Here is a 10,647-nt window from a genome sequence, read left to right on the forward strand (position 1 = left end):
TCCCTCAGCTTTTGTTTGGAGATGTCTTTATCTTTCCTTCATTTCTGAAGCACAGCTTTGCCAGGTATAGGGTTCTTTGTTGACAGGCTTTTTTTCTTTCAGTATTTTGAATATGCCATCCCATTATCTTCTGGCCTAAAATGTTTGCTTAGAAACCTGTCCATTGTCTTATGGGGGTCCCATTATATATAACTTCTCTCTTTTCTCTTGCTTCTTTCAAAATTCTTTTTGTCTTTCACTTTTGATAATTTAATTATAACATCTCTGTATTCCTATTACAGTTCAACTTGTTTGGGATCCTATGGGCCTCATGAATGGGGATGTACATTTTTCTTCCCAGTTTTGGTTAGTTTTCAGCCATTAATGCTTTAATTATACTTTCTGTCCCTGACTTTCTTTTCTCCTGCAATTCCCATAATGTGGACATTATTTCTTCTTATGTGTCTTATAGGTCCTGTAGCCTTCTTCATTATCATTCTTTTTTCCATTTTGCTACTTTGACTTTCTAATTTCAAACATTCACTGATTCTTCTCCATGTTTGAGTCTGCTTTTGAAGCTTTCCATTGAATCCTTCAGTTCTGTTACTCTTTTTGAATTTCTTGTTTTTTTAATGGTGTCTATTTCTTTGTTGAACTTTCCTTGTTCAGGTTTTCCTAATTTGTTTGATTGTCTCTTGGTGTATTCTTGTAGCCCACTAAACTTCTTTAAGAAGTTTACTCTGAATGATTTGTCTGACAATTTATAAATCTCCATTTATTTAGGTCAGTTATTGGAGCTTTATTAGTTTCTTTGATGGTGTCATGTTTTTCTGACTGTTCACGATTCCTGATTCCTTACACTGTTATCTGTGCATTTGAGAAAGTGGCCTCCTCTTCCACACTTTACAGGTTTTCTTTGTCAGGGACAATTCTTTGGTAAGTTCAGTTTGGGTTTCTTTGTAAATCTTATAATGCCCTTGAGCAGGTGAGCTTGCTATCAGGTTCTATTTTTAAGAAATGCCACTCTGCCCAAGTTCTCAGCTTGTGGGGGTGATGTTGGTTGAGTCTAGATAGGATGGCAGGTTTGGTTCCTTTTCCAAGTAAGGCTGTAGGATGAGTTCCCTGGTTGCCTAGTTTCTCTGGTCAGGCCTCCTAGGTGGTCAGCACTGGGTACTATCCTCAGCAGTAGGTGGGGCTATGAAATAGATTCCCCGCTCTGGTGGGGCAGCTGAATGGACCCTAAGTCCTGCATGGCTCATTGTCTGGGGACCCAAATCAAGGAATACTTTGCATCAATTGCTGGCTATTTATGGCCACTTTCGCCCTGAAGATGGGGAAATCCATTGGCTATGCTCTTGTTCAAGTGCTACTGTAAGCAGGGATGTGGGATGGGGTAGGCAGTTTTCCTATTTGCTCTAGGTAGGTTCCCTGGTTGGACAGACTGAAGGATTTGTTTGACAATGAGCAGGGATATGAATTAGTTTCCCTTCCTAGGCAGAGTGGGAGAACCACATCCAGCCATCAAGGCTCTTTGTTGTCTTGACTCAACTGACTCATGCTACAATTTCCTTGGCTTAACTGGGCCACTGGATTTGCTCTGTGCATGATCAGCTCTGCCTGCTGGGCTTTCTACTCAAATGTCACTGGGCTATCCAGTCCTCCAGGTGTCCTGGTCAGGCTTTCTGGTCAGGTGTTTGTGATATATGCTCATCAGTGTGCTGGGTATTAACTCCTCTGCCAGGTAGAGAAGGAAAGCAGCTCCAAGAAGCTTTCCAGTGTTTCTCATTCATGCTTTCCTGGTCAGGGAATGGCCAAGAGCAATAGTTATGGGCTGGGCTATGAATAGCTGGGCAGAGGGTAGACAGACCAGACTTCAGGTACAGCAAGGCTATTAGAGAACTTGAATCAGACAGACCTGAACTCTGCAAGTTTCCTGGTCAGACTGTTACACCATGTTTCTTCCTGCAGATTAGAAAAGTTCCTGATTGGGACTACTATATGGTGCTGCAGGTAGGAACTTCATTAACCAAGATCTGTGCATTGATTATTGAAGCCCTTCCCCCCTTCTCCATCACAACCAGATTCCCAGTGGCCAGGTTCCCAACATTGCTTCATTATCCCTATGAGGCAAGACCAGAATGGGACACCCAGTAAGTGACCCACAACACTTGGAGGGCTGATAGTCTACCCTGAGCTCTCTTTTCCCACTGAAGGAACTGTAAACTCAAAGGAGACCTCGTGGTGTGGTAGAGCCTGAGGGAAAGGCAATGTAGTCAGCATGTAGCCACTCCTCTTAACCTTTTAATGTGGACTGTCTCAGTCTCTGCGGTGCAGTGGTGTGCTTCAGTTTCACCACCATGCTCTAGGATTTTCTCAGTTGTTTATTATCCATGAATAGTTGTTAATTGTTCTTCTTGTCAGTGGTAGTAAAGCTGTCAAGAATCTATGTTGCTATCTGTGTGGCATCACTCATCTGTTTTCATAGTTTGATGCTTCATAGAGGAGTGTCTTTAGTCTGCAATTCTGTAGCTATCCATATGGTAGACCAAACAACTAAGCTATTGTCAATATGCCATGAGTCACTAAAAATATGGCAAAATTCACATAAGGGGAGTATTACCAAAACCTGTGAAAATGGCCTTGTGTTCTGGCCACTGAGGAGAGTGACCACTACTTTCTTTAAATTCTTAGCTGGCAGTGAGATTGAACATATGCAGCAGCACAGTGAATACCATCAGGTTTCAGCTTGTTGAAATCATCAGTGAATCAGGTCGAGGCATTTCATTGGACCTCTAACTGAGTCAAAGCCTCATTTGGCCAGCAACTTTACTTCAGGTAGAAGAGTGTTTTAATAGAGTTTCCTTGAAAGTTATAACACCTACTTTTTCATGTAAAGCCTATATGTCACTGGAGTGAGGCCAGGTATGTTTTCAATATACTATTTACCTTTGACTAGCAAGGTTTATTGATCTTTTCCCACCATTATAGATGTTAGGTTGGCATTGACCATTATGAAAAGGGATCATGGGGCTAGAGAAACAAGCAATCCATGGTTTAGATTTAAGTTTATTGAGGAGTCCAGTAGCAAATTAATAGCTGCTTTTCAAAAGTATGTATCTAACACTTATGCCAAGGAGAAGCTGAGTCCAAAACCCCAAGGCACAACTCCTGGCAGGGATTTCTTCATCCTGCCAAAAACTCCAATTGGAAAATCATCAGCTACAGAATCTTTAAACCTCAAAGTGATCATTATGAATATAGGGCCCTAAAGACAGACAGCATGATACAGTTTGCTGAATAGATTCCATAGCAGAATGTTGTTCTGAGCCCTACTCAAAGCATGCTAATTTATAGATTAGCTGAAATAAAGGGTCAAGCAGAATGTCCAAGAAATCACAAACTGTTTTCTGTATCCAAAAGATCTGCTTTTGTGCTGGGCCTCCTTCTTAGTGGTGGGGAGCCTAAGAGACAACAATTTTTCTTTGCCTAAGGAGTCAGTATGGCGAATCTGCCTACACAGTCCCAAAATAACATTACTTAGAAAGCAGGATCCTGAATTTTTTTGGAGGTTTTCAACCACTTTTCCTAGTGGATGGGCGATAGTACCATACCAGCTTTATAGGAGAACAATTAAATTTATTTGACAATAATCTACTATAAGCTTTCAGCTTTACTTAGACTTTTACACTGGGCATACATGGCTGTTCTATAGAGATATTGCATCTCTCACTGTCTATACTTCCTGTAAGTACTTAATTAGGGTTATTTCCTTTTCTCCTTCTGGGGTTCTATACTCTTTATGCTGAACTACCCAGGATGAGACAGACAAGCAAGTCTGTAATTTATGTTTCCTACTTATACTTCTCTACATGTGGCTGAAGTTCATCTAGCATTTATGGGAGAGGGAACTACAAACATCCATTCCTAATATATATTATTGGTATCACAATATATACTGGTGGAGGTAACACCAGGATTGCACAGAATTGGGTTAAAAAGTTTCACTCACAAGGTCATATTTGCGTTTTCCCTACCCTAAAAATCCATTACTTAAATCTAGATGCTATGCCCTTCGATGGCTGCTGTAGAATAATGACTTAAATATCCATATCTAACAACGTTAGGGGCTCTATTATCACCAAAATTCTCTTACTCATATAGATGCATATGGCATTTGATCTCCACTGTGAACAAAGAGGTCTCAGTCTCATTTCTAATCATTTTTCTGCTTATAGCAGCTGTGGTTGAATTAAAGGAGTGGAACTGTTCAAGAGACATGAAGGGAGAGAGTCGCTCTGTACCATTAATGGCAGCTGGGTCTCATGTAATCAAACTTTCCATGTTTTCAGCTGACTCACTGATCTCTATCAGGTTGCAAAATCCTCATTCTAACATTTATTTTAGCCTTAGAAAACATCTTGACTCAGCAGCCACAGCCACCTTATTTTTCAGTAAAACTAGGTTTTGCGCCCTCTGGCTGACTTGGCTCACACAGCACAGTTACTGGAGAAATTCACCATAAACTAGTGTGTCGTCTTCCTCATTAGCAAGATAATATCTCTTATTTTCTCACATTTTTTCAACATAAGGGAAAAGGGAGTTTTCCAATGGGGTGCGATTAATCAATAAGAATTTATCTGCATTTCCTGTGTTCAGTTTTTGATTCTTAAGTAGTTAACTTCATTAGTAAAATCTTGGGGAGTAAGAGCCTTAATACTGTTCAATGACTCATTTATGGTGTACGCAGGAGTCTGTTTTAGAAAATCTCCACTAGAGTGCTAGAACTCTTTTAAGCAGACAGTAACTGCTACAAAAACCAACCAACCAAAAAGTAACTGAATTATTTACTATCTCTGAATGTATCCAAGTTTTGTATGATCATGTGAATGATGGGTGTTGTCATAAGATAATCCAATTGTTTAAATTCTTCATTTACAGGCATTATTTGCCCAGCCTCTATCACTGAAAACAACTAGCAAAGATCTAAGGATTCTCATTCTGGACATGGTGCTTGTGATTTCCATCCTTTTACTCTCAAGGTGTTTCTCTTTAACTAATATTATTTTATCTCACTTTGAACAAGATAATTTTTGAAAATAGAAAAATTAGTATTTTAAAACAAACAACTTATTAAAATCTCCATCAATATTTGAGCATTTTCAGCTTTAAATGAAATTTTCCCCATTTCCATGGAAAAATAGAAACATTTACTCTGTTTTTGAATGATACTGTCCAAATTTAACTACAAACCAAATTCTATTTTTCTGGATAAAATACTTCTCAAATGCAAGGTGGCACATCTCTTAAGTTGTGAGTGCCCCACTGACCACCACAATTCCCCACAAGAACTGCTTATCCAGTGTAGGGGAAATGAACCAAGATGTTCCTCCATTTGGATTTGTATATAAGATGCCATGAACAAATTTCAGTTTAATTTTTGGCATATGGAAAACAGATGACTCCAACATTTATTGAATAAATGTATTTTCACCATTCATCTGAAATGTCACCTCTAATATGATTCAAGTTCCTATGTGCAAATCTATTTCTAGGTGTTCCCTCTGTTTCACTGATAGGACTCCATTTTCATCCTTGCACTCTATAAATATAGACTATACTACAGTTGTCAGAGTAATCTTGCTAAAATATGACACAAATAATGTGCCTATGCTGAAAATTCTTGAATAGCTCTGAACCACACTCAATGTAAAAACAAATTCCATTCTAGTACCTCAAAACCTCTAAGCTACCAAGTTTCCCAGAGAGCCATCACCACTGTGACTTCCAGATATTCTATACTTTGCTCATTCAGTTGAAGCCTTGCAGGTAATTCTAAGTATTCTCTGATGATGCTAAAATTACTGTGACCTTGGGGCCTTAGCAAATGTTATCCTTGGAATGCTCCTTCCCCAGAAACCAACAGGGCCAATTTCTCATTACCTTCAGGTTAAGTTATATTTGACTTATTGTACCTTGACTATTGTGTGTCTCCCACATGAAAATGAAAGCCCGTAAAGGTAAGGTTATTTTATTTGTGTCCTTTGTTCATTACCATATCATAAGTACCTATGCCTAGAAGACTGGCGAGAAGAGAGCACATCTGAAGTAAGTATTCATGGGAGGAAGATAAAGCTAATAAATTAAAAAGCAAATGGGAGCAAGTAAGCAAGTAAGTGTAGGCTAGGCAGTTTCCCCTGGGTCTATCTCCAAAGCTAATTCAGATGCCTCCAGCGGACAACTGGGCATTTTGTTGAGTGAAGCAGGCCAGCTTGGGGGCATGGCCAACCTGAGAGAGCATTCTGAGTCTAAAACGGGCTGAGCCCTTCCTCAGACCCAACTGCTTGTATCCTTATTGGAATGTGGGCCCTAATCCTCAATTTATTGTTTTAGGGTTTTTTGTTTGTTGTTGTTTTTATTTTCAGATGAGCCAGAAACATAGACTTTTGTAATGTGAAATCTCCCAAATGTCTAAGTAGCTAATTGAAAATTAGAAAGCAATAAAAATACAAAGATCAAACAAAATATGAATAGTTGGTTGCAATTGGCTCATGGATGGCCTGCAGATGTTTGCTAGACTAAATTGTGTGATGTATGAAAGAAAACTAATCCCTGCTATGGTGGGGTGGGTTTGCCTTGCGTAATTCTTGAGGCAAACAGCTTCAGTTCATGTTGGGTGGAGAGTAAACCGGAATTACCACCTTCTTACAACTCCTGGAAGCTCCTTACTTCCTCCTCACCCCTGCTGTACATGGAGTTTAGGGAAGTCTAGACAGTGGGGGTTGGGGGTGCATCACCAGAGCTCTCTCTTTGAGGGATGGGGGTATATTTTACTGAAATGTGGCGTGGGGAAACCAGAGAGAGGGTTTTGAAGGGAACTTCCACAGCAGGCCTGGGAAAAGGCAAGGAGGAGAGGAAGAGACCCATGTGTTGGGGCACCCTATCTCTGAGGGACTTTTTTGGGGTAACCACACCCTCTCACCACCAACCATCACCCAATGACGTGACGCTATTCTGAAGAAGCAGTTGTACAAAGTCACAACTCCCAGCCCCACTGCACGGTGCCATCTATCTCACCTGGAAACAGAGCTCCACAAACTTTCATTCCAGCTGCCTATGGGCTTGAGGTGGGCAAGAGTGACCAGTGGTACCTGTGAGGAGTCGGTAGCCACCGGCTTTGTTGGGGTATAGCTAGAATGAGGTTTCTGGGGGCAGCAGATCTCTATGTGGTGGAGCCACCTATGGTTTCAGGCAGCTGCTAAGAGAAGCATGGATTGTCAAGTACTCCCCATGCCCCAGAGAGAAGCATTAGGTTCAATCCTCTGATGCCTCTCCTCTGTAGGGAGATAAAGTTCAGCTCAGTAGGAGGAAGAACCAGTGAGAGGAATGCTGTACCTGGGTACAAACCAAATTCTATTTTTCTGGATAAAATACTTCTCAAATGCAAGGTGGCACATCTCTTAAGTTGTGAGTGCCCCACTGACCCCCACAATTCCCCACAAGAACTGCTTATCCAGTGTAGGGGAAATGAACCAAGATGTTCAGGTCCAGGATTTACTGCACCTGTAACTTCTGGGAAATGTGAGGAGGCCACCGTGCTTATTGGGTGCTATGTTAGAGTGTTTAGGCTGAGGGCTGGGGTTCTGTTCAGCAGGTGTGGCATAACTCCCTGAAATAGGAAAAGCCTTTTAAGGTTATAAACTTGTCTCCTGCTTAAGTCTTAAGTCATCCCTGTCAAAATGCCTTTCCAGGGACCCTCCAATCCATCTGGCTTATTTGACAGTTGCCACATTATTTGTGCACAGAGCCAGGGAGGGCACTGTGGATACTGCCAGAAGTCCAACTTTTTTCTGGGCCTTTCCATGCCTCACGGTCCCCACTCCTTACATCTCTTTTTCTGCATGCTTGCTCCCTCTGCCGGTCTTTCTTCTTAGAAGTGCCCCTTCCTCAGTGGCCCTCTCCTTCTGGCCCCTCCCATTGAGCATCCTTTGGCCTCTCCCCAGATCCTGCCAACTTTGCCTTTCTGCCCCTTGCTCTGGACCTCTTCTAAGCTTCTTTGCATTTCTCTACTCAATTTATTCTGTCTGTTTTCCTCTAAGTCCCAGGACCTCACTCTCCTCTGTTATCCCTCACCCTCTTCTAGTTGGGTGCCTCCCCCTCTTAGCCACTCCTCCCCTCAGGGAGCCTCTCCACTTCTGGCACCTCCCCACCTCTTCCTAAGCAGTCATCTCCCCTTTTTCCTTCCCCCACAGCCCATGTCTAGTTCTTTCTGTCCCCCTCCCTAGACCAGACGAGCTAAGTCCTATTCCATTTTTAGATGACTGATTATGATACTAGCTGAACTTTACTCACAGCCTGAATTTACAGCTGTTCCTTCCTTTCATGCCCCATCCACCAAACACACCCAATCTTTTCAACATGACAAAGTCCATACACACAGCATGTCATGTCCACATAAATTTGTATTTTTCAGAACAAAACAACAGTTATGCTGGCAAAGATGTTGAATTAACAGAGACCCTAAGCTTTCAATACACTGAAAAGCAACATTATTTTGCATGTCTACAAAGTATACATTTGTTTTCACAAATGTGGCAATTGTTTACCCTAACAGTTAGGACTTTTTCACCAAATCATAGACATAGATATGGAAATCATCATCAAACTTGATGAAATACACAGAGGGTTTGGCTTCTACTTGGTGAATGACCATGCCGATCCGTTTGGAGCCATCTTCTTTGGTATATTCCACATGTTTACCTATCAGGCCATCTACAACTCCTCCCGGCTCCCTCTCTGCTGGAGGAGACTCACTGGACTCTGGCATGATACGGAGGTCTCCTTCTTTATAATCATCTAGAAGCTGGTACATGTACAAGACAGGATCTTTCTCATACGTAATATAAAACCAGGCTTTCATGATCGGTGCTTGGGCTAAAACCATTCCCCTCCATTCATCCTTAGAGCCATGCTCACCCTCAAACATATGTTCCACAGCTTTACCAATTATGGTACTTGCAAGGTTTGCATCACTGACTTGAGATGATGCCACCCTGTCGGAAAGAATTTTAAGAGACAATACTCTTTCATCTCTGTGAAGCTCTAGTCCATAGACACAGTCAATTCCATCGTATTTCACCAGATAAAGAGAGGGATTTATAGGCACCTGATCCAGCACAGTTCCTTTCCACTGGGTGATGGGCTCATCGCCCTCCTTCCATCCGTGTGAAATTCTGCAGCCCACGATGTTCCTGCGGGGCTGGGATGAAGGTCGGCCTCTCTGCTTCTTTTGGGAGACTTTTTTCTTCGTCATGTTTGCAGACCCGGTGGCCCGTCCCACAGCTGCCCTGGTTTGTTGCCCTTCTGCCTCCTGTGCGTTCGGGGTCTTCATGCCTGCAGGGGGAGGAGAGAAGGTAAGAGAAGCATTCAGTAGTATGTCATAAGGTGAAATTCTCCTGATAGCGACTTCTCTATGTACCCTGCGCAGGCGCCTAATTTTCCCCATGAGCCTGGCAGCAATGCTGGAAATCCTGGCTGCGTGCCTGCAAGTGCTCTCTCTAGCGTTCTTTTAGGCTGCGGGGAAGGGCAGGCAGCGGCAGTGGTGCTAGCTGGGGTTTTAAGAACTCTGCAGGAGGGGGCGGGCTACCTCCTTGTGAAGAGTCCACTGCCTCCACCACCCGCCACTGGCGCCCACTTCCAGTCTACAGCAAAGCGCCTGTCCCTCCACGGCCTTGACCCACACGCACTCACTGTCCTCCTGCCCCGAATGCCTCAGCGTGCTGCCCACACACCCCATCTGCCCAAAAGTGCTTCCCCGGCACGTTGCGCTCTCGCTTCCCCGTGCTCACCTTCAATTTCTTGCCTGGCTCCAAACGCCAGCCCCTTTTCCTATTGCCCGCCGCACTCCTCCCCAGGCTCACCCGGTGCCCTCCTCCACCCCGGCCTCCTGCAGGAGTCTCTCCCATCCCCCTTCTCCATCCTGGCGCCCACCAATGGCCTTGCCCTGCCTGGCGTCCACCGCCCTGGATCGAGGGCCTCACGTGCTCAAATCGGACACCTCGCGGCTGCCTCAGCTGTGAGCCTTTATCGAAATAGGATCGGAAGGCGACGAGCCTGGTGCTTGCAAGAGCTGGGAGGAGAGGATCCGCAGGCGAAGAGGATGGCGGCAGTGTCCCTAGCTCTGGGCTCGCGGGACCTCCGCCTCCCTGTTGGCGGCGGCGGCGGCGGCGGCCCCTCTGCCACATCGGGTTCCTACCAGCCGCTGCCGCTCTTTAGTCTCCTCCCTCCCTAGCGCAGCTTCCGGCCCAGAGAAGCCTCCTCTTCCCGCCATACACTGCCCGCCTCCCCCTAATTACTAAGCCCAGCACTGCCATTGGCCAGGAAGTTGCTCCTTATCTACCGTCCCGCCCCTTTCCAAAGTCTTGATCTGCTGAGCTCATCCCCCACCCTTCATTGTCTCTGCCCCTCTCCCCATTTCTGTGCCTTTGGCTCCTGTGCTCTTTCTTTTCTGCCTTCTCAGTGCCCCCTCCCCGTGTGCTTTCTATATTCCAGGAATTATCCTATTTCTTTCCCTTATGTAGTTCTTAATACACAAATCTGCCTTTCCTGTTATTTACAAGGATTTGTGGTAGGAAGAAAGAAATGTGCTAGTGCTCAGTTTGCCATCTTGAA

General features: G+C 43.9%; 1 protein-coding gene across 4 annotated transcripts; it reads right to left on the reverse strand.

Moving 5' to 3' along the window:
• Window positions 1-8,420: 8,420 nt before the first annotated feature.
• LOC108403261 (spindlin-2) lies at window positions 8,421-10,273 on the reverse strand. 4 transcript variants are annotated; one of them, XM_036994135.2, is made up of 2 exons: window positions 10,017-10,273; window positions 8,421-9,369 (listed from the first exon to the last, which is right to left on the reverse strand). In XM_036994135.2, the coding sequence occupies exon 2, from the start codon at window positions 9,365-9,367 to the stop codon at window positions 8,591-8,593; it is 777 nt and encodes a 258-aa protein (XP_036850030.1). In that variant the 5' UTR covers window positions 9,368-9,369; window positions 10,017-10,273; the 3' UTR covers window positions 8,421-8,590. The 4 variants fall into 4 exon arrangements, with proteins under 4 accessions (XP_036850030.1, XP_036850031.1, XP_036850029.1 ...); XM_036994136.2 differs by having other exon boundaries at window positions 9,979-10,273; XM_036994134.2 differs by having other exon boundaries at window positions 9,967-10,272.
• Between the last annotated feature and the right edge of the window lie 374 nt (window positions 10,274-10,647).

The sequence above is a fragment of the Manis javanica genome, chromosome X, assembly GCF_040802235.1.
Source record: "Manis javanica isolate MJ-LG chromosome X, MJ_LKY, whole genome shotgun sequence".
In the NCBI taxonomy this organism is placed as follows: Eukaryota; Metazoa; Chordata; class Mammalia; order Pholidota; family Manidae; genus Manis; species Manis javanica.

Bases quoted from the DNA above. Each gene is read 5' to 3' on its own strand.
- LOC108403261 (XM_036994135.2), bottom strand. From the start codon at position 9,367: ATGAAGACCCCGAACGCACAGGAGGCAGAAGGGCAACAAACCAGGGCA.